A 24,885-nucleotide genomic window follows, 5' to 3' on the forward strand; every position below is an offset into this window, starting at 1 on the left:
AGGAAAACAGAACCACCTTGGGAAAAATAGAATCTGAAGTAACTCTGGAGACCTTCACAGAATAAGTTTATGGACAGTCATTTTGGTATGACCATCGAAATAATTTAACTCCAAGTGTCTTCATTCCAGCCAGTGTCACTCTACTCAAGATTTGGATTCTTGTCAGAGGCAGAGAGTCTGATTGGTCCAACTAGTATAATCATCTGCCTGATCCTAGCAGAGCATGGGGACTATGATGGATAGACACCAGGATCCAGAATAATTCTACTGTAATGTAGAATGAGCAACTGTTCTATTCATTTCTGGAGTATTTTGATCAATTTTATGCCGCCCGATGAAAAGCAATGTAATTTTTTAGGCAGGAAAAAAAGGAACTGTGGTCCAAACGCAAGGCTAAGAGGGAGGAAATTATTCAAAAGACGAGGGACCCTGGGAATAAACAGAGAAATCACAATTCTTAGGATGATGTACTAGGGAGAGGCACATTACTTCAGACTTCATCAGTAACAGTCAGATATTCAATCTACTGCACTCTTATTAACTGTCCTTCCTCTTTCTCCCATTTAGAACTGTTCACTGTGACAAATTTTATGGTTTGATCAATCTTACAGAAGTTTACATCTCTTGAATAAACAAATATGGAAACTAATTTTTATCAGCACAGGTTAGAAGAAGCACATTTATAGCTATAATTAAAGTAAACTTGGTTTATAAATTCCAAGTAAAGTTATAATAAGTAAATTTTAATACAAACCAGTTCAAAAATTTTTTTTCAAATTAAAATTTAGGGCCTACGAACTTTCTTATGAAAGCATGTGGTATTTTGTATTAAATGTTGTGTTATTTCATTACTTAGAAATCCTTTCAGAAAGTTCTCTTTCCTTAAGTACTGTAATATTGACTGGTCAATGCTGAGCTCAGAGTAGTTGTGGAGAATCAATATTGGCTTAGCTACAGCTTGGCAAAGCCAAGGGCGTAAACTAATGAGAGCTGTTGGACCAGAAAAACCATCTTAAGACCAAAGGCTCTTTTTAAAAGTATAGCAAATACAAGATATGTTCAATCCTAAAGAAACAATATAAAATTTCTTCCAAAAAACTCTCAAATCTCCATGTACGTATTATTTAAATCATCTACAAAATACCAAAAATAAAAAAAAAATAAAAAGTCATGATTGTGCTTCTCAAGACCCAAAAATGTTAAATTACTTTACCAATGTTACCCAGTAAATCAGTGTAAAAGTTTGGGTAAGAATTTTTTCATCATATATTTAATCTACTATGCAGATAAAGTTAAATATAAACCTCTAAAGACTAGTAGTAACATATAACCATTAAAGAAGTTAAACTCAATTTTCTAAAATTTCAAATAATTGTACCTACTCTGTTGTTTATATACGTTATTTTTTACACATTTCCTATTCATGTATACATGTCATTCTATATTTTTCTGTGATTCCTCAATATAAGCCTCCTACCATTTTCCCTCATGCTGGACAAAAGGAAACCAATCTAATCCCTCTCACTTGAGAATGCTCACCAGGGCATTTGTATTTTAATATAGTGAAGTTTTTAGTTCATCTTTCCTTCCCAAACAAGTGCATATCTTCTGTTCTTGACTTAGCCCTAAAGAACTAATGGATATATGACTTTAGAACTAATGTGCTAGTTCATTAGCTAGTTAAAACAATAACTTCATACTTCTCTTGATTAGTAAAATCAAGTTTACAGAATCATTAATGAAATAAAAAAATGATCTCCTAATCTACAACAGAGTGTCTGCTACCACATCTTACCTTCTATTAATTGCATATGAATGGAGCCAGACTGCTGCTGATGGAATATTCCTTTTCTTTTCATAGACTGCTTCCAGAAAAATAGATCACTACCCTGTTATAGATCTCATATTTCGAGAGGTACGTGGAGATTCTAAAGTATGATTTGTGAATAATAAAATTTTTATTTTGATTAGTGTCTAGGAAAATCCTCAGGTCATATTTAGTAATCAGATGCATTACTGAATATAATTCAGAATAGGTACACTTCAAAAAAATTATTTATTTTATAGTTTCAAGTATACAGTACATTGGTTAGACATCTATACAGTTCATAAAACTATTCTAATTGCTTCCTCCCTCCACCCAGCCAACGTATTAATGCTAACTGCATTCCCTATGCTGTGTTCCCCATCTCCGTGACCATCCATCAGCTACTAATTTGTACTTCTTTAACCCTTTGCCCCATTCTCCCAGCTCCCCAAAGGGAAGTCGTCCATCATTATTTCTTCAAACAGCTGTTCGACATCTTGATTTTCTTCAGTTACACCGATCAGACAGATATTTGGACTCTTAATGGTGTCCCATATACTCCTTAAATTATTTTCATAGTCTTGGCATCTTATCTCTTGCCATTCTGATTGTGTGTCCTTGGCTTTCCCATCCTCTAGGTAGGGCATTTGATTCTTTTCTTTATTCACTTTGTTTATTCGATTTAATATACTTCTCATCTCAGATAATGTGTTCTTTTCAGACTGGTTCCATTTTATAATTTCCATTTCCATTTTTATGCTTTTTATCTCTTTGTTGAAGTTCTCACTGAATTTATCTACACTTCTCAAAAGTTCACTGAACATCTTTATAACCAGTGTTTTGAACTCTGCATCTGTTAGATTACTTGACTCCATTGTTTCTGGATCTCTGTTCTCTTCTCTCATATGGTTTCTGCTTCTTTGTCTTCCCATTTTGGCTGCCTTTCCATGTCTGTTTCTATGTCCTAAGCAAAGCTCCTAAGTCTCCCGGTTTTATTAGTGTGGATTTGTGAAGTAGGTGTTTGTCTGGTGACACAGTCCTGAGAGGTTCAGCTGCAGGCCAAACTTAGCCCAAGTCTCTACCCCTCTAGGGCCACCTGTTAAGATTCAGCAAGCAATCTATAGATGCTATGCTTATAGTTGCCTCAAAAGGCCACACCAGAAACTGAGGCCAGCTGCCTCCAGTGTGAGTCTAGGCACTGCTCAGCAAGGAGCACCTGACTTATTGAGGACACACCTGGATGTGACTTGTGTGGGGTCGTGAGTTGGGGAGGTGGAGTTTCAGGGAATCCTCTGGGCGGAGCGATCTCTGTTATCCAGTTTGATGTTGTCAGGGCCATGGCGGCACTGTGTCTGTAAACTGGGAGTTGGGGGGGCTCAACAGAGGAACAATAGATACCACAGGCACTTCTGTACAGAACTAGTCTCTCCTCGGTCCTCACTCCGACAATGTCTCCCTGTAAGTCCGTGGTGCCCGCTGTGCGCAGCCAAATCAGCACTGGTGCTCAGAGCGAGCAGGTCCATCACTGAGAAAATCCGCTCGTGAATGTGGCCCCTTTAAGAGGTGTCTGCCGCTGCTGCAGCCTTGGTCTCACTTATCCGGTTGGGATTGGGCAGCCCCGTGACCTTGCCCTGTCCTACCTTCTGCCGTTGCAGGGTGATTTCTTGAACTTCTCCCTAGCTGTATGGCTTGTTCATCTAGATTCCAGGCGATTTTTCCTCGCTGTTTGCTCCTTGTTTCCGTCAGAACTTTGATTTGTTCGCCAGAGAGATGAACAGAGCTTCTATCATCTATGCCATTTTTCTCTCTTCTCACCCTGTACTATAGCATTTTCAGTTTTAGAATTTTCATCTCTCTGTTAACACTGCCTGTTCTTGCATGCTACCTACTTTAGCTATTACAGTGTTTAATGTATTAATCATAGCTGTTTTAAATTCCTTGTCTGCTAATTCTAACATCCCTGCCATATCTGGTCTTGTTCTGGTGTTTGCTGTCTTTAGTATATGTGCTGCTAAAGCGAGCACAGTGATCTCTTTGCCTTTTATTATGCTTTGTAATACTTTGATAGCTGGACATGATGTACTGGGTAAATTGAACTGCTGTGAACAGGTCTTTTGTAATGTGGTGTGGTAAATTGAGAGAAGTGTTTTATAGTCCTACAAATAGCCTCCATCTTTTAGTGAGCGTGAGCCTGAATCTCTGGTCTGTGAACTTCACCTGTGCTTTTCAATCCCCCTACTCCCTTTAGGTGGGCAAGAATGACTAGAGTGGGTTGAAGTTGGTTGGGTATTTCTCTTCCTTCATGTAGAAGGCTGGAGGCAGCTGGAGTTGAGTATTTCCCTTTCTCAGGTCATTTAGGCTCTGGTTAAACAGTATCTCCTGAGGGCAGATTTGTTAAGAACAGAACACTCTGGCATATTTCAAAATGGTTCCATTGCCTTCCCCCTGCCAGAAACACAGATTTTTCTCCTGATATTCACTGTGAGAATCTGGTAGAGCTACAGGAGATAAAACTCAAAAAAGTGTGTGTGGGGGCGTGCAATGACTGGGTTCCCCTGGAGTTTTCTCAGACATCCACACACAGGCTTCAGCAGTTTGTCAATTATAGTTATTCAATTTTTCCTACCTCAGCACTGTGGACATTTTAGCTTGTGGGTTTCTGCTCTGGTTAAGTTGTGTTCTGTCAGTCTCTCTAATTGTAGCAGTAGTTTGCCTTGTGACTTCACTTCTCTTACAGATCTAAGAGTTGATTTTTCAGTTTGTTCAGCTTTTTACTTAGGATGGAGAGGCGACTTCCAAGCTTATGTGCTAGACTGGAAACAAAGTATGCACTGAATCTTTAAATTTGGGAATAACTGCCATCTGTACTGTGTTATGTGTTCTTATCTGGAAACATGAAATATTCCTCCACTTTAGACCTTCTTTAATATCTTTCAGTAGTTTTAAAATTTTCTGCATAAAGGTCTTACATATCTTGTCAGGCCGCCATAACGAAATACCATATACTAAATGCCTTAAACAAGAGAAATTTATTTTCTCAATTTTGGAGGCTGGAAGTGTAAGATTAGGGTGCCAGCATCCTGGATTGTGGTGGGAGCTCTCTTCCTGTCTCGCATGTGGCTGCCTTCTTGCTGTGTCCTCACATGTCAGATAGAGCTCTCATTGTTTCTTCTCATAAGTGCACCAGTTGTACTGGATCAGGGTTCCACCCTTAAGATCTTATTTGACTTTAAGCACCCCCTTCTCTCTAATACAGTCGCCTGAGAGGACTTCCACATATGAATTTCAAGAAGGACATAATTCAGTCCATAGCACATTTTGTTATAGTCCTAAATACTAAATATTTGTATGCTATGATAGATGATTTTTCTTATTGTCTTATCATACTTTCGTGTTTTATAGTAAATGGACATGTAATTAATTTTTGTGTATTAATTTTATATGAACTTTTTTGTGTACTGACCTGTTAAGAATATAACAGATCTAAGAATATCAAATTTCAACTTTTTTGAAAATTTCTTTACTTCAGAATCATTGCTACACAATCACATAATCCTCAAAATCAGAGTTTACAAGTGATCATCATGAGATCCTTTATCCATATGCACATTCGCTAGACACTGGGAAAAAAAATCTGTACAATATTTTAGTAGTTACATGATTTGTAAGCAATAGTGAATTAGTGAAAGATGAAAAACTCCCAAAGCATTACTCATAGAATAACCACTTACAAATACAAGAAGCTAGGCAATAAAGGAAAATTTTCTATTCAGTCACAGAAAAATGCTAAAGGCATTTTATGATGAAAAAAACACTTTAAGTTAGTACACAACCTATTGGTCAAATAAAACTGCTCCATAAGTTGGTACTTTTGTTCTTGAATATCTGTAGTATGGTATTATCCATTTATCTGACATTTAATACTACATAAAATTTCAAATCTGGGTTCTCAAAACAATTGCTGATATTTTTGAATAGTGTCTGGTATACTCAGAGTGCTTTTTTCATTTATCTTTTCTTTCATAAGGTTTAGTGGGACTGTGCAATGCTGGAGCAATAATCTAGAATGTCTTGAATAGTGAATTCCATTGTAACACCAGATCCAGGATAACAGCGAGCTATCAAACCTTCAAAGTGCTTGTACTGGCGTATAAATTCATCTTGCATGGAGTGCCACACCACCTATTATAAAAATGAAAATAAAACTCATTAAACTATGAATGGAATTAATACATAATCAAGTATGTAGAAACAATGTTAAGACATGTTTTAAGAATTTAGCCAAGTGTAATACTTCAAAACATGTATCCTAGTTCCTTCTATTTACAAGATATGGGATATTGCCACTCTGTACCTCAAATTCTTCATCTGTAAACCAGGATGGTAATACCTTCCTAAGTTTCTTGTGAGGATTAAATGAGTGAATGTATGTGAAGTGTTTAGAACAGTGTTTGACACAGTAAGCACTCACTACATTTTAGCTATTATTATATCTACTACAATATCTAACACAGATGTGGAAATACACAGTTATGTATGGAACCAAGACTGTGTTTAAATGAAATGCAATAGTTCATGCTTAAATTTCATTTCGAATAAAAGTTTAAAAATTTCTTTGCCTAAAATGGAAGATGCAAAACAATGCTTGATGCCATGGAAGACACCAAGAGAGACAAATGGATTATCTGTAATCCAAGGAATTTATAATCTAGCAGTGGAAAATAATATGTTGACAACCATCAAGATAGAATCTGATACACACATTGACATATTGGCTAATACTAATAGGTTACATTTATTGACACTCTATATCAGCACAGTACAAAGCGCTTTATGTATATGTTATCTTATTTTAATCTTATCATAACCTGGTGAAGAAAGGTATTCTGATCATCATCCCTATCTGACAGTTGAAGGAATGTATTCTTTTAGGATTTTTCCTTATAAATCTTAAATCTTATAAATCCAAAATTCCTGTCAATTTAAGACTATTAATAGTATTACACTTTTTGCTTTTCAACTTTTAGCTCATGGTTATTTCTTCCACCTGGAATGCCACTTCTCCCACTTTATCTGTTAAATTACTATCTGACTTTCAGAGGCTAACATAAATCTAATATTACACATGAAGCCCTTGAAGATGTTGAAATCAGAATTATTCTCATTCATTTCTGTGTCTTTGGTATGGTTTATAAAGAATGGCTCAATTTGGGATTTAAATCTGGCTCTACCATCCATCAGCTCTGGGGTCTTGGTCATATAACTCCACCTCTCTAAGGTTTGATTTTTCTCATCTATAAAATGTCAATGACAATAATAGTAATGTCTGCTATTATTGTCTACTATATGAGAGGTACTTATTTCCACTTTTCAAATAAGGAAATTGAGGTTCAGAGAAGCTAACTTGCCCAAAGTCACACATCTTAATCTGGGCACAGATTATGAACCAATTTCTAACTCTAACCCTGATGATGAGAATCACTCCAGTATACTGTACTATATGCTATTTAATTACTCCTCTCAAATCAAAAAAACAATAACAAGAACAAAACCCCTACAAAAACCCATCCCCAAACAAAAAGAAAGCTTAATGCCTCAAAACAATAAAACAGAAATATAAAATAAGCAGAAACAGCCACATAAGTTTATATAAATGTTGTTCATTTCTTCCTTAGAATTCTTTAATCTGGTCTGTACTTCCCTCCTGCACTAAAATTAGAAAATCTGTAGCATTTCCAGAGGAATATTTTGAAAAACAGTAATATACAAAAGTATGTGCAATCTAGGATGATTAAAAAAACTAAGCATACCTGAAGTAAGTTCTCCTCTTCACATAAATGTTTATCAACCTTCTTGTAGAGGTTATCTAGACCTTTTTTCACCTCCTTTCCAGGATACTCTTTAATAACTTTACGAAGTTCTTGTTTGTTAAATGCAAGTTGATAGCTCACTTCCTCCTCTCTTATACCCTGTGCTACACGAGCTTCAACACCTTCGAAGAAATGCTTCAAAGAAATAAAAAGAAATAATGGCTAAGAATTGCTTTTATTTTCATATAAATTTAAGAAAAAAATCAATTACAAAATTGTATATATTCATTAGATAAAAACCAGGCAATGTGTAAAAGTATAAAATAATAGAAAAAGTATAAAAGATAAAATAATAATTACCTATTATGATACTATTCAGAGATAACCACTGTTAATATTTTAAATTTCCTTCTAGTCTTTTGATGTGTGGGTATAGAAGAGATTAGAATTTTGTATACTGTATTTTCCATTTAATTTGTTTTTTTCTAAAGTATAAATTTTAATGTCTGCATTATATTCCATCCAATGACTAAATCACAATTTATTCATTTCTCCAGTAATGGATATTTAGTATTTTTCACTTATTTTCCAGCAGCAAAATCTATTCAGAGTTTTAAAAAATCTATTATAAATACAGTTGTCATAAATATCTTTTGTATATAAGTATTTACTTACATTACTGATTACTTTCCAGCATAAATTTCTAAGACTATAATTCCTCGGTTAAGGAGTATACTTATAAGTATTCTGAAGATTCTTCATATACACAAATTGCTTCCAAGAAAAGTTCAATCAGTTTATATTTCTGTCAACAGCATATGAGACTGCTACCTTACCATACTATCAACAGCATTATCACAATAAAAAATAATTGTTGCCATTTTGATGAGTGAAAAAAGTTTATTTGTTGTTTTATTTCACAATTCTTTGGCTACAAATGAAGTTAACTTGCTTTTGTATGTTTAGTAGTATATTCAGAACCCTTGCCCATTTATAAACTGGGATATTAGTGCTTTTCCTATTGATTTTAAAAAAAGATCTTTTCTATTAAATATACTGGCTTATAAATATTCTTCTCAGGTTGTCTTTCAAGTATATTTATTTTTTAAATATGCAATTTTTATCTATTGGCATGCCTTTATTTGAGCACTATACAATATGATTTGATACTGACAAGCCAAATCCCCTTCTATTACTTTTCTCTAAAATTCTCTTAGCAAGTATTATGTGTTTGTTCTTCATTATTTTATAATAATTTTTTGACAAGTCTATTTCTGGGGCTTTTAAATTTTTGTTTCACATAAACTTTTATTTGGTTATTATGACATACAGGAAATAAATTGTTTTTTGATATATTTATTTTGAATCCTACCACTTTACCAGAGACCAGTAATTTCAGAATATTATATATAGGTAAATATAATCTTTACTCTCATTGATGTATCTTTTATTTATGTTTTAGGTCTTATTACATTGCTTAGAGCTTTCTTAACAGTGTTAAATAATAAAGGATCTAATAATATTTCTGCTTTAAATATGATTTTAAAGGGAATGCCTCTGATATTACAATTAAGTATCATGTAAAGTTTGATTTTCTTATCTATAAAATGTCGATGACAATAATAGTAATGTCTGCTATTATTGAGACTGCTATTATTGAGACGGACCTTTTATTTTAAAATATCTGTCCTTAAGTTTTATAAGGAGCTGATTATGCATTTGATTAAATGTCTTTTAAATATTTCTTTGAATTGTTAACAGAAATATATTTTTTATTTAACTAATTTTAAATTAAAATCTTATAAAAGATGTCTAATCACATTGTGGACAAAGTTAGAAGGGTCCATTTAAGCATCTACAGTTAGTCTTAATGTCGTCGGTAGGTTCTGTGACTAAGCAAAATGATGCATAACAAACCAATTTTACCATAGTCTAATTGATATAAAGAGTTAAGTTCCTGGCATCTCATCAATGTTATAATGAAAAGACATCGAATGAAACAATGTTATTAGAGGACCTGCCCGTACTATATTGCAAAGTTTTCTAAAACTATCATTTCTTAATTTTAATGATTGGACTTGCTCTGGGACTGATTCAAGTCAGGAAAGGAAGGGAAAAGGCAATAAACAAAACAATTTTTATTTTATCTCAATAAAGCTTTGAAATTTTCATCTGAACTAAGGATAAAGATTAGCCATTTGTAAGGTAAGAAATGAGAAAGACTGGTATAACAGAAAAGCCTATTCTAGGGTTCATCCTCCAGCTTTGCTACTTGCCAGTTAAAACTTCAAGCAAGTTTTTTTTTTTACTTTGTTTCTTCATTTATAAAATAGGAATAATACTATCTTTACCCCATATCATTGTTTATAAGAACAAAAAGAAATAATGTAAGTGGAGTACTTAGCAGTCACTGTCTTGGCACACTGGCAGTTTCAGTAACTGTGTCCCTTCTTCATTATTCTTCTGCATCAATATATGAGCAAATTTAAGATAAATATCTGTTGTATTCATATACAAACATATATGTATGTGTTCGAAATCAGGAAAAATATACTAAATGAAAATATACTTACATTTAGTTTTTCAAGAGGTTGTCCTAAAGAGTAAATGACGTAAGACTGAAGGTGATCTGTGTATTTTTGTTTGGCTTCTTTTTTTTCAGCTTCTAGACATGAGATTTTCAAACGAGAAAGTGTTGCAAAAATATGGTGAAAGTTTTCCATCATGACTACATCCCTAGGCGTCTTCTGGCTTTCGTTTGCTACTTTCTCCACTAAATCAAAACAGAAAAATTAAAACATCTCGAATATATGCAATCGAATCATTTATTTCAAATTAAATGACATGTTCACACTGTTTCTATACTTCAATTGTGGGATTTGACATAGGAAGACAGTGAATTATAGTATTTTAGCATTAATCTACCTCATGTGACAGATATGAAAAATGAGGCCTAAAGTGACCTGATTTGCTTAAGGTCACACAGACATCACTGCCTGTCACCTCCAGAAGACTCTTGCTAAAATGCAAATGTAATCTGGGAGGTCATTTTTTGTGTTTATAAAAATAAATTCAATTTTGTATAATAAGCCCATATGTACTCTAAAATGTAAGTGTTTCCTGATGAATAAGAATGGATTTTATATACTGCTTGCTTTTCAAATTTAAGAAATCTTTAATTTCAGAAAACTTAAAAAAAGACTTTAGAATATGAAAAGTAATGAACATATCTGCTTCCCAACTTCTGAGTTATGAGAAATAATAAAAACAACCAACCAAAAAATTCTTTAGGACATAACAAAAGCTTACCATTAACGAATACTCCTCTGATAAGTTTAGTATATGCTTTATCTAGATCTCCACGACGCTCAGCATTTTTAAAGATTGATTCTGCAAGGCCAGCAAATTCTTCAAATTCAGCAACAAATGGAAGAATTCCCACTTTACTCTTCTTTGAGATCTTCACTTCTTCCATTTGCCTTATTTGGTTACTCTAAAGTTAGGCAGAAAACAAGGAAAAGAAATAGCCAAGAAAACTTCTTAGAAGCAACATATATAATTATAACCAAATGTATACATCATAGAGGATCATTTAGTACCTATAACATTTTGGATGCTTACTAATTAAAGATTAATACAATAGAATTAATGAAGAAAAACTACTTCTATAGATTAAAAAGTACATATATTTTAAGAAAATTAAGAAAAAAAAATCCAATTTAAAACAAGATGTAATCAAGGCCTGGGAACCTTGTCTTTGTTCAAAGTAAAAACCAATAAACTTTTTATCATTTATAAAAGATAAGTATAAGGTTACTGCCCATTTTGGGGCACAGACGATAAAAGCATCCATAGGATCTCTCCAAGTTACTTCTGGTTGGAGGCCACAGGGCCAATTTTGAGAACCATAGCCAGTTCCAATTTTCATTCGCCTAAAATGATTGGATAAGCAAGTTCTGTATTTTTGGGTGTGAGAACAGAGAGGAAAACAGGCACTTCTACTATGGATTTGCATTATATAGTTTTCCATTATCTATTCACAACTTATTCTAAATGAGTTCAGCAAAGTGCTTGCGTATGATGGTGACAAAGTACATAAGAGATGTTTCACATAGAATCCAGACATTTGGGTTCAAAAGATCCATGGATTCAATTATGGTTCTGTGTACCTCTCAGGGCATCTAAATCTATTAGTAGTAAGAATCACACTGCCAAATACTGTTGGATCATTTTCAACTTCTACCTAAAATTTCATTGTGTTGAGATTTTTGGGGTTATAACTTAAAAACCACATGATGTACAGATTAGAAAAGTAATTATTTAGGCTACAGGCATTTCGTATAAGAAAGCCCTGTGAGTACTGTTAACCATTTCCTATTATCTTTACTACTATTCTCCTTCATCAGTATTAATAACTGTGAGGAGTAAAAATGGATGCACTGAGGAGGGTAGTATAAGACTGTAGGCACTGGAACCAAACTGTGGGGGTATGAATATCAACTCCTTCACTTTTTAACTATTGACATGGGGAAAGCAGCATAACTTCTCAGAGTGTCTACCCTGTATGGGAGGGAGGGGGTTGTGAGGATTAGATGAGATAATGTGTGCAAAGTGCTAGATCAGTGCCTGGTACATAGTAAGCACTAATTTGTGAATGCTGGTCTATTGCTATTAAGCTATGGGAAGATTTTTGTTCTGTGGCATTTAAATGCACAGAATGTAATTATAGCCTGAATATACTTGAATATTAATAGGAGATGTTCTAAAGGACAGCTGTCTTCTTGGGCTTTGTAACTAGTAGGGTAAATGGCTCATTTAAAAAAGAGCTATCAACGAACTAAATCTCACAAAAATAAAAATTCAAGCTAAAGTTGCGCATAATTTCCAGCTGATTGCCAAATCATACTGCCATCACCAGAAGGACATGTAGGTTATTCAGTGTTTAACACTACGACTTTGATGCTAGCCACATATTATGTTACTTGTCCATCCTTTGTCCATGGCAATTTAACTAAATCATGTCCTTCTCATAGGGTTGAGTACAAGTCTATATCACTATAGTGTGAGGAATCCTGAAAAGCAAATTAAACACAGTTAAGAAATGTACTGGGCTGCAGAGCCTAGCTTGGTAGAACCTGATGTGTCAGTTACTTTCTAATTTTAGCTCTAGCCAGGCTAGGCTAGCTTTCTTAGCTCTGTTCTTTGAAGACCTGGGAACAGTGCCCTTCTTTCCCAGAGCCTTACTCTAAAAGCACCTCCTCATTGTTCTGAATCCTTGCCAATATTTCCATGAGCACCTTTATATTACAAAGTTTTCTGTTAATAATTGCAATCCATATGTCCTAGTGATATTACCCTTTGGTAAAAATGCCTGCTTTGCAGTATTTTGCACATTAGACATTCTTAACATGGCAGCACATTCTGGTTTTGAAGCTTTCCTTTTGTCATTTTTCCTTCTAAGTAAATAGTAGTATTTTCTAATTCTGACTTAATTCTGTTATTTGTCATAAGGGGTTTAGTTTAATTCATGAAGTAAAGTTGCATACCTATGATGTAAAAAAACAAAACAAAACAAAAAAAAACCCAGACCACCTGGGGTTGAAAAGAGCTAAACTCAGGTGCTATCTCCTCCATTTTCTGCAATTATCTGACATTCATACTTTTGGCTCAATACACACAGACTCATTCATTACTTTTTCAAGGTATGCCCTAGGTCTTGATCTTGTCCCAAATACCAAAATATGTAACACTTACTGAGCGCACACAATCTACCAGAAACTGTGAGAAGATACAAGTTAAAATAAGAGACAGAGATGACAAGCAGCCAAAGAAACCATCCTTCCCTTTAGTGACGGAAGGCAGATCTTTTAGAAACACATGCAATTTACAAGAAAATGTGAGTTTATACCTTTGGCTAGGTTAATTTTACTTTGCTGCCCACTGTCCTGTCTTGAGAGTAATATGAACATTCTTTAATCTTTTAAATTACTAATACTATCACCACCACCTCCACCACCACCATTACGAGCTATCAGTTAATAAGCTCTCATTTTGTGCCAGACAATGTGCTAAGTACTTAATATGAATCCACATCTACCTGATACTACATCTTATGCTTTTAATAATTATGTTCTACTGGGTTGAGAGGTATTACATAAAGTTATATTTTACTGATAAAAGAAACAAAGTCTTCATACTGTGGAAATGTACAGTGTCCTTAAGATTCAGTGTTCCAGCTACGTCACATGGGATTCATTATCTTAGCCTTTGGTAGCCCTTCCTTTTGCTATTAGCTTATAACAGACCTTCTAGGTTTATCATCACCTCTGGAGAAGGTGGGGGAGGGAAGAAGATAAGTAAATGGCCAAATTTCATAGTATTTCAAATAGCAAGTAAAATCATTTGGTAGGGAAGGGGGAGTAACATGCCTACTGAGGGGACCTTTAGGTTTCTACAGTGGAAACAGACTGCTTTTATACTTTCAAACACTCAATTTTAGTTTTTAAAAGTATAAAAGATGATAAGGATTTTAATAGCCCTTAATATTTTTATCTCCTATTACTCTATGGATATTCAAGAGCTGGATATAACTTAAAAGTTACATGGGAGAAATATTCGTGATACATATCCACTTTTACGTACTATATACATTAGTAAAAAAACCTTCTTTTTAGAACCTGGCCAAGCCCAATTCACACCTACAAGCTTACTAAAACCTAAAGACAAAAATAAAGTTGTTAATGATTTTGTTTTTTCTATAGGAGAAAATGATAATTGCTGTAAGTTATTATAAAAACAATTCTTAAGCAATGATTAAGTAAAGCTATTAAACATAAAATCAACAAATTAAATAAGTAATTTAAACAATCAATAGAAATAATCCAATTATTAATTTTCTTATTAGACTATATTAAAATAACAACAATAAATCCAAATGATAGTTTCAATAAATATGGTCACCAATCAGTTAAGTGAGATTTCAGTTACCTAGTGGATCTCTTAAGTAGCTGGAGTCTCTATGCTACCTACTCCAGAATTTGGCAAGATTCACCATGTAGAAGGGAAGTTAACTAGCATAGTACCATCGAACTACCTCTGTTCATGTATATTGTAGCCCACACCCTGCTCAAGGCTTTGGGAGATGTGAACAGTAGCTCCCCCAATGGAAAGCTGTAAATCCCCTGATTTAAATACACTTCCCTATTTTTTGAAATGATTAGAATTTTAAGTTTTTTAAAAAAAACTTACAATGCATTTGTCAAAGTTCCTTTTGACAGTCACCAATACATTTCCCAAAGTAGTACTCAAAAAAGAAGCAGGGTCCACATTTTGTGCAGTCCACACATGATGACTCATTTTGACTAGCATGTAAAGGGAGTTAAAGCTATCAATTTTGTCTCCTAATGCAATTAGGTTGTTCAGTTCTGGCTCAATGCAGCGAAATATTTTGGTCATCATTTGACGAATCATATCTTTCCTGTTCAGAAAACACACAAAATATAGAAAGTTACTACAAGCTTCAGGTGTATTTATCTTTAATCCACTGCATATATACGAAAAGACTAAAAATAATATTTCCATAGTTTTAATGATTTCCCATATAAAAATATTTTCTGAAGTTAAGTTTTATACTCAAAATAACTTTGTCATTTGTAAAGCTGGATTTGAAATGCGCTTTGTGATTTCTGAGAAATACATGGCAATTCAAATGCTACTTCTTACCAGCAAACATCAAAATTGATTGCAATTTTTGTGATTACTAGAGTAAAAGAGAACTGCAAAGACATACAACAGTACCAATTTTCAATTTTAATTCAGTAAGACACATGTTGGTGCTCTGAGTGCTGTCAGGTTACTGAAAACCATCTGGACTCCTCATTGAGCAGCACTCCTCTATGCTCAATGTAAAAGTTTATTTTTTTCCAAAATAAACGACAGAGAGTAACAAACACATACTCAGATGAAACAGGCAGTGGTGCGCCAGAATTATGTTGCCGTGATAACGTTCCTCCGTCTAGGTCATCTGTTTCAGTCTGCAAAAATTATTCAGGTACTTTACATGATAAAAGACCAACAATTTGACTAGTTTATATAGCAAAAGCCTGCTCAGTCTTAAAATTCCTAGGAAAGAATACATTATGAAAAATAATGATTTTTAAAGGTAGTATTACTGATAAAACTACGTAATTTAGTATGCTGTTTAAGAATGTTCATGAAATGCTTTCTTAGATTTTATCCAAGAATAACTGTGGGGTGAGAAGTTGTGTTTGTATGTGTGCACATGAGGGGAAAGTGAGGGGAGAGAAGGTAAAGGAGGCTGGGAGAGGGGGAGGTCAGAATAGGAAGGCAGCTCAACAAAACCAGAAAACGTCTAGAAACAACTTTCAACAGAGAACTTTAAAAATTAAAGCAAATCTCAGTAATCATTCTAATAAAACTTTGGCATTTAAAAAATGCTATCAAAAATTCTTACAGAAGCTAAGAAGTAAGTAAATGTACTACTATCACCATCTACAATAATACATTCAACCATTTGAGATTTCTCATTCATTTTGTGACTGCTTTTGATGTTCTCTTTTTAAAGATGACCTTAATTTTAAAATCACTTTATTTGGATTGTGCTTTTAAGTTCTTCAAAATGTCCTAGCAAATATTTTCTCATTTTCTTATATTTTTGCCACCTGAGAGGAATGCTAAATAGGCATTATCATATCCAATAAAGAGATGAGGAAACTGGGGATTAAATAATTGGTTAAGGTCTCATAGCTAATTAGTAACAAAGCCATAGAAAGATTCAGATTCGAGGCCTCACCTTTCCTTCCTTTCTTAACTTCCTCCTTCTCTCCCTCCTTTTTCTTTTTTCTTTTTTTGCTAGACCATGTATAATAAACATCAAACACCTTTTTTTGAAAATTATATATTTTTCTTGATGATTAATAAAATAATGCTAAAACTGCTTTTCAAATAATTTATTTTTGCAAAGTAAATTCAGACATTACCCTCCACCCCCAATAACTTAGAGAATGTTTAGGCCTAAGATAGATGCCCAAGCTATTACCGTTTTTATTATCTTGTGGTATAACAAAAATGATTTTAAAAGTCCTTACATCATAAATTCTTTCTTTTTCTGTTCTGATATTTAAATTGTGACAACATATTAATTAGGCTAATTATGCTACAGATCATAAATACTAGCCAATAAATAAACATGAGGCATACCATAGTTCCAGGCATACTTTGATGTTGCTGTAGTTTGAAAAATTTACTTATGAAGTCCTGTTCTGCTAGACACAAGGGCTCCAGTTCACTTAGTACCTGTTCAAAGATCTGAAGAAAACCAAAATGAAAGAACTGCACCAAATACTTAAAATAACATTTCACCTTTAATTTATAATTTATGTAGGGACCATAAATGCTTTATCCATAATCGAAAAAGAATCTCCCAAACAAACTCTTCCAAGATTGACAGGACAATGCAGTATTATCAAGGTATAACAGGGCCAGAACATATATAAAATAAAACTCATAACAATTATTCACTTGAAATCTGGAAAGAGGAACACAGAGACAAACTTGTAGCTTATTTAATACATTGCAGAGAACAGTTTACCTTCATGAAAGCTGTTACTTCCTCTTTGTATTTGCTCAGAGAACTTAAATTTGAGATGCAAGTATTTTATGAATTATAACAAACTGTAATAAAGCTACAGTATCATTTAATTGATAATTCACTTTACTTGCTGTTTGACTAGTATTTTTTTCAGATTCAGAATTGGAAAGTAAGACATGGTTAATTGAGGGAGACCAAATCATTGAACATACTTAAAGCAATAAGGAACTAACGCTAGAAAACTAATATAAATATTTAAGAAGTACCTGTTATTTTATTTTACCTTATCAAATTTGGTTCTGTCGGCAACATCGAGATCAGAGGCAGACATGTTTCCCATATCCAACAAGGAAGATGACTGAGATCTGCGATTCCCTGAACTCTGAACACTGAGTTTATTTAGACTAGAAGTAGATCCAGTTAATTTCCCAGAACTTCCATGAAGACCTAAGAAATAATAAAACTTTGAAAGTTGTGACCTTCATGAATAGAAGACCCATAGCATAAATCAGAGCTACCTACCACTGTCTCAGTCTTCCAGGGCTCATATAAGTTACTGCACAAGTCTACCACATGGGACAGGCTGTAGTGTCCTTTTCTTTCAGTAACATTTGTGTCCTATTCCTGAGCATATTATAAAGAGTAGTGAAACTAGACAGATCTATAGAAAAAGACTGAAAGGGATCTTAAAGATCACATAACCTATGCCCTGCCCAGTCTCATCATAAAGTTGCTTAATGATAGCTCTAGACTAAAGTAGATGAGAATCTTTCCCATTCAAAAGACATGAATATGGATATACTAGCTAACATGACTTTGTTGTATTTCTGAAGAAAACTGCCATATTCCACCATTACTCGCCTCCACGTTAAATCAACATATTATGTTGAACCATATGAAACTGCTGAACTACATCATTCTTACCCTACAAAAAAGTCAATTATATACAATTCAACTTAATATGTTCCTGAATGCAGAGACTCTGCTTTTATATTAAGTGACTTGATTAACTACAGTTCTTTAAAAACTAAACAAAAAGGAAAAAAACACACTGAAAACTTGTTATATTTACAATACAACTAAAATATAATAATACATCATTAACTATATTAATATGAGACATCTGTTTTTAGGTATAAACATAGGTATCCATCATAGCCAAGAAGAAAAATTAGAACAATATGGCTACATAATATTCTACACATGTCAAGGAATTAAAGGATTCTATTTGTATAAGAAAATGTGAAACTTTGATTCAGAATTAAATACAAATAAAATTTTTTTTTATTCTTAAGTCTCTCAGTTAACCTATATTTTTTGCTGATGGTCAGAGGGACAAATGAAGATATGATAAGGACAATTAAAGACAAACTTTGGTTTCATTTCGCAAAATCTGACCACATGTAAAAGAATGTTTAGTTTCTAACCATAGCCTGAAAACAGAGGTATACTGGTTAAGACTTTTTGTAATTTTCTGATTGCCCACCATATATTTCTTTGATGTAGCCACACCACTACCATCGTGTCGGTTTTCTTTCACCAATACCTGGCAACTCAGAGCAATCAATATTTTTGGTGTCACTTTTTTCAAGACAAAACTAATTTCTAGACATTAAACAAACTTGAGAATACCTACTAATACACTAAGCATACTCACTCTCTGTTTCCTGTTTGACAGCACTTTCTTTTCGAGGAAGTGTAGCTGTGATGGATTAGGTTGCAAGCATCAAAGACAAAGACAAGTTAATAAACTGCAATTTGCACAAACCATGCACAAGAGGAAGTTAAAGCTCTAGTTTAAAAGACACATGCAAAGAACCATGAGCATCAAGTAACAAGAGGTGCAACATATGTTTAGTTGGTCAGCTACTGTTTGAAAAATTATGAGAAAAAACTTCACTAGTCTTTTAATGTACTATTTTACTCAAGTATTCAGATAAAAATACCTATATTTGTGAAATCACCCTTATACTTTTAAATGATTGTTTTAAGTTTATGTAGCTGGCATACTTAAATTTAAAAGACTGCAAGTTTGGTTTCTGAAGAAAATATGGTTCAAGTAAATAATGTAATACTTAATGTGTAAATTTATTAACGATATAGATTTAGATATTAAATGCATCAACAATTACATATTCCCTGAAAGCTCCTGAAAGGAATTTCCACTGTACTAAATAATTTTACACTACATCTGATAAAATTATGAGCGGGTTTTAAAACCATTTCAAAATATCAAGCTGCACTATTTAGTAACTGATTTGTGAACATATAGAAGGTATATATCAAAACACTACCAGATGAGTGGATGGAAGGGTAAAGCCAAGGGAATAGGTTTAATACAGGAATTTGAGCTTTCCAAGGATCATTTAGCATTTCTTTTATTCTAAAACTTCTCTCTATATAATATCATTCAATTTCAGAGATCATCTTGTGAAACATTTTGTACTCAAATTAGAAGCTGATGTGAAAGTCAAAGAAATTATAGAATGAAACAAAATTAAAGAACATAACCTAGAAATATTTTAAAAACAGACAACAATGTGTCAACTGTCACTGCCATACTTCCAGGCAAAAGCCCAAGCATAAGCTACTAACTTGTCACATCAACGACAGTGTATCTTTCTAGCCTTGGCTACCTGAAGCTCGAGGAAATATGAAATATAGGCTGGACATTAAAGAGGCAAACAAGGATAATGCTACTAGCTGGCCAATCTGAACAGTACCTTCTGGTGGCCTAAAGGTGTCACTATACTAAGTCACCAGTTCCAGAGCAAGGCCTAATACTTCACATACTTTTTTTTTCAGTAGCCAATAAAGAATACAGTAGTAATCTGGGGCTCATAAAAAGTTTGTATTATTTATCAGCAGCAAGCAACAATATTAACATAAACTTTTACATATCTTTAAATAATCCCTAGTAGACTACAAACTTCATGAGGGTAAGGTCTCTGCTCATTGCTGCATGCTCAGAACCTAGTAGTGCTTATTATATAATAGGTAATTAATAAATATTTAACGAGTGAATCTTCCAGCCAGCTGTGAATTCAGTCTTCTATTTAAGACTCCATTAGGAATCAACAAAATTTCTTTGCGGAGAAACAGAATGAAAAAATGATTTTGATATACTATTTTTAAGACTTTAGAATATTAAATATGAGAGACGCAGTGCTTATGTAAATGTATATGTTAATGGACTAAAATAAGTGTATGTATGTTATCTTAGCTGTAAGAAGAAAAAACTGATTTTTAAAATAATTACTAAATTTCCTTTGCCTGCCATATCATTACGTACAGTTGCAGAATACATAGGAGAAAAAACCCACCAAAATAACAACCTTGGGGATGTCGAAATAACTCCTCTGAGGATGTCAAAGTAAAGTCTAATAATCAAAAAAGGCGATGGCCTACATAAAGACCTTCTCATAAAGAAAAGATACTTACTGGCATTTTATATATCTATTAAATTATTTTGAATTATTGAACTAAGTAGATGTAAAAGACTTGAGTCCAGAGTGGTTCAAAAAGAGAGTAGTCCCCTTAATCTCTGACTACACAATTTATTTTTATAACATATATCCAATTTGACTTTCTATTCTTATTAGCTTCTATGACCCAGCATTTTCAGAGCAAGTGAAAAACAGAACACATTTAAATATTATTTATAATTACTAATTTTGACTCATTAAAAAGTTAAATTTCTAAAATTTCAGGTTTCTATTTTAATTATAATTACTATTAAAAATGGATTTAAACATAATTAAATTTTTTAAAATTTATATTCTACCTTATTTAGAACTTAAGTCATTTGTATTTAACTTGAAATTTATTTTTAAATGCTAACAAGCTAGATCTTCGAAGATGAACCAAACCGTTTTCACCCTTTGAATTGTTTATTAGTTTTTCTTCTCTTACAGCTGAAATCAAAATAACTGAAATTATATAATTTTCTGGTATCATCAACCATCACAAAGTACTCTCATCCCTTATTATTTAATAGATACATAGAAGGGATATAATTTTAAGGTTTAAAACTATAAAAGTGCCTTCTACACTTGTATTATGTTAATTTGAAAATATTTTCAACAAGATAATTTAAGAACTTTTCAAGAGGTAAGAAAATATTTAGGTTTCAGGTTAATGCAATGATACCATTAAGATACTATTATAATTGATTTAAATTATATTTTTATTATGTCATTTAGCTAAATGTGAATCTTAGGCTTGATAAACTATCATGAAACTGAGATTAATGACCTCTTATGGAGATATTTTAGAAAGATTTCCCTTTTACCTCCGGTTTTCATATACTGTGGAAGAGTTCTCTCAAAATAAAATGGTCCACTAGCAAGAGGTGACAAATATACTAAATGAAAACATTAAACATGAATTGAATAATATGCTGTTTACTTAAAAAAAAAAAGCATAACACATCCACAGTGAAACATTAACAAGGATATAAACACACTGCTGTTTAAGAACAATTAACCTTTAGGATGAGTTAGCATTTCTGTTTCCGAAAGCCTATTGTCCCAAGATCCTCATCAGTATCTTTACCTAAGTGTAATAAATTTGTACACAGATTCAAACCATTTCAAAAGTCCAGACTAGTATAATCAATATATTAGTGTTATATTAAAAAAAAAAAAAAAACAAACCAGCCAACCAGTGAATTATAAAATAATTACCCACTAGAGACAGTCTTCTCTGTCCTAAAGAAAAGAATGGAAAGATGAGCTCTCAATTGCATTCCTGTTTCTTGATTACTGAAGTTGCTTAGGGCACAGGCTCCTTTCAACAAGCAAATGCTAAGCTCATTATTCTAAAGGGAGCTATGCAGACACATTGAGGAGTACACATTGTAGCCACTTAAGGCCAGGTTTTGACTCCATAGGCACAGAACTCCATCCAAAAGGAACTCCAGAGATGGGTACATGCAAGAGCAGAATGTGGCCTTGGCAAATCACTTTCCTCACAACTTGATACTTTCACTGGTTATCCTTTCAAATCACGTGTTTTTGTTTGTTTGTTTGTCTATTTCGCATATTTAGAAGCAACAACAAATAATATGCTTCTACAATATCTCTTTGGAAAAATAAAGTATAGTCGCAGGAGAAATTTGGGTGACATATTCATAGCCTCTTGGCAGGAGAGAAAAAAACTTTTTTTTTTGATTCAAAATAGCCAGTGAGAAGTAAGAAGCCAGGGATCACTTTCATTTCCCTGCAGGAAGCAATGACTTAAGAAAGAGATCAGTGATTTGCCCACAACTATTAAATAAACGTTTTTTAGGAAGTCAGAAACTTAACTCTCATCATGTCTCTCTAAGTCTAATACTTTCTCTACTAGACTGCACTTCATTCTCTGGCCAACTGCTTTTCCTATGAATACATACTTTAATTAATGCATAAATATACAATTACTGTCAGATTCACATACTGCAGAATTTTAATTAGCAAAAAAAACATGTTTACAGGCATATTTCTTCTGTGAAATACCTATAAAATCAAACCAATGCATCACTTACTCTTTCCTTAATTCCACTGTATCTTCTTCCTCCTTGCTTAAAAAGTCTTAGAATTAGCTGTCATAAATAAAACCATTTTTATATAGAATAGAAAACAATGAACTGAGATGCTTAAGCTTACCAAACTTCTTGCTTTCTTTAGTTGTGCCAGTCATCTTGATCTTAGCAACTTCAAAGAAATCTTTAATTTCTCTCTCATACAGTCGTGATAAATAATCCATGTAATTCTTAAATAAAAATAACACGATAAATAATCCATGAAACTCTTAAAAGTAACATGTACTTCTCATTAATAAAATAAATATAACAACTTCCATTTTTAAATCCCCCCAAATCTTTCATGCTTGTTTCAAATTTTCAGTCTAAAATTTTGATACATTTCATAGGATATAAAAAGTTGGCTATTTTGTGTCTTAAAAAAAAGTAAATAGGCATAACATTAACAATTTACAAAAATATGAAGAACATAATCACATTTATATTTTCATTTTTCTACGTTAACGTTCACACATTTTAAATATAGTTGCAATCACATGTATAGGATATGAGTCAGAGCAATCACATTTCTCCAGTCTCACACCTTAATGACTGCAAAGTATTGCACTCTGTTGATGTACCACAATTTAGTAAACCAGTTGTCTAACATAGGTCACTTAAGTGGTTTTAGTGTTTTGCTATGATAGGCAATGTTTCTTTTTTTCTTCTTTTTTGGCAATGTTTCAATAAGCTTTTCGTTTCTAACGAACTGTTTCCTTAGAATAATTTCCTAAAGGTGGACTTATAGGATCAAAGAGTATGGGGATCTAACTTTTCCTCCATGATGCCATGTTGCGCTAAAATTACTATACCAATGGATGGTGTCAATGGCAACAAAGGAGTACATTCAGTCTCACTGTACCCTAAAATAGGTTGTTTTCAATAAGAATTTAACTAATATATGTTTTCATAATTAAGTAATTTATTTTTAATAGACAAATTTATTTTAGCTCCAATGAAAACATCTATTATTTAGCACATAAATTCATTTCTTCATATCTGCTTATCATCACATAAAAATATTTTATACTCTCAGGAAGGATTCTTCAACAGTGGGAGACCATATAGTTTTCCAAGTACTAAATTACATGCCATACACATAGTTTGACTAAATATAAATAAATCTACAGCAGAAAAACCATACCTGGCTATTCTTTTAAATTTATCATGGATTCAAGCTTCAACTTCCTTTATTATTTCAAGTTAATACATTGAGTTTTAGAACAGGTTTACCTTGTTATAAACATCTAGTGCACCTTTCAAAAGATATAAAATGTAAATATCTGTATACTGACTCATAGTTCACCACCATTTCCCATTTTATAGATATATCCTTATGAAACAGTATTTGAATGAAACATAATATAGACTGCTTTTTCAATTCACACTGTCTCTGTAAGAAAAGTTACTCAAATGGGTAATTCTTTCTCATGACCCTTGCATAGCTTTAAAAGCAAAAAGTAATTCCTAGTTTACTGGGCTCACTTTTTTAAAGTCTCATTTTTCAAGTTTAAATTCTTATAGAAATGGCATTAAAAAAAATAGAACAAAAAATCATCAGATTTGTAACGGAATCACAAAAGACCCTGAATAGCCAAAGCAGTCCAGAGAAAAAAGAACAAGGCTAGAAGTATAACACTGCCTGACTGCAAATTATACTACAAAGCAACAATAATCAAAACAGCATGGTAGCAGCAGAAAAACAGACACACAGACCAGTGGAACAGAATTGAGAGTCTAGAAATAAACCCCATATATATGGGCAAATAATTTTTGACAAAGGAGCCAAAAATATACAATGGAGAAAAGAAGGCCTCTTTAATAAATGGTGCTGGGAAAATTGGAAAGCCGCATGCAAAAGAATGAAACTAGACTGCTATCTCTTACCACACACCAAAATTACCTCAAAATGGATCAAAGACCTAAATATAAAACCTGAAACAATAAATTGCATAGAAGAAAATCTAGGTACTAAACTTATAGACCTTGGATTCAGAGAGGATTTTATGAATTTGACCTCAAAGGCAAGGGAAGTCAAAGCAAAAATAAATGAATGGGACTATGTCAAACTAAAAAGCTTCTGCACAGCAAAAGAAAC

At 33.1% G+C, this 24,885-nt stretch overlaps 1 protein-coding gene across 4 annotated transcripts in view; it reads right to left on the minus strand.

Annotated features, from left to right (window-relative positions):
* Positions 1-5,304: 5,304 nt before the first annotated feature.
* EXOC1 (exocyst complex component 1) overlaps positions 5,305-24,885 on the minus strand; it is a 56,558-nt gene continuing 36,977 nt past the window's right edge. For 2 of the 4 annotated variants that reach the window (XM_011362621.2, XM_023532100.1), the window contains exons 10-19: positions 22,873-22,978; positions 18,885-18,929; positions 17,511-17,674; positions 16,837-16,944; positions 15,574-15,650; positions 14,866-15,094; positions 10,927-11,110; positions 10,191-10,390; positions 7,618-7,812; positions 5,309-5,989 (exon numbers count right to left, since the gene is read on the minus strand). In XM_011362621.2, the coding sequence (XP_011360923.1) occupies positions 5,837-5,989; positions 7,618-7,812; positions 10,191-10,390; positions 10,927-11,110; positions 14,866-15,094; positions 15,574-15,650; positions 16,837-16,944; positions 17,511-17,674; positions 18,885-18,929; positions 22,873-22,978 (1,461 nt within the window). In that variant the 3' untranslated portion in view covers positions 5,309-5,836. Of the gene's footprint in view, positions 5,990-7,617; positions 7,813-10,190; positions 10,391-10,926; positions 11,111-14,865; positions 15,095-15,573; positions 15,651-16,836; positions 16,945-17,510; positions 17,675-18,884; positions 18,930-22,872; positions 22,979-24,885 lie in introns of all 4 variants that reach the window. The other 2 variants (XM_011362620.2, XM_011362622.2) reach the window with 2 other exon arrangements.

Source organism: Pteropus vampyrus, unplaced genomic scaffold (genome assembly GCF_000151845.1).
Source record: "Pteropus vampyrus isolate Shadow unplaced genomic scaffold, Pvam_2.0 Scaffold77, whole genome shotgun sequence".
Lineage (NCBI taxonomy): Eukaryota > Metazoa > Chordata > Mammalia > Chiroptera > Pteropodidae > Pteropus > Pteropus vampyrus.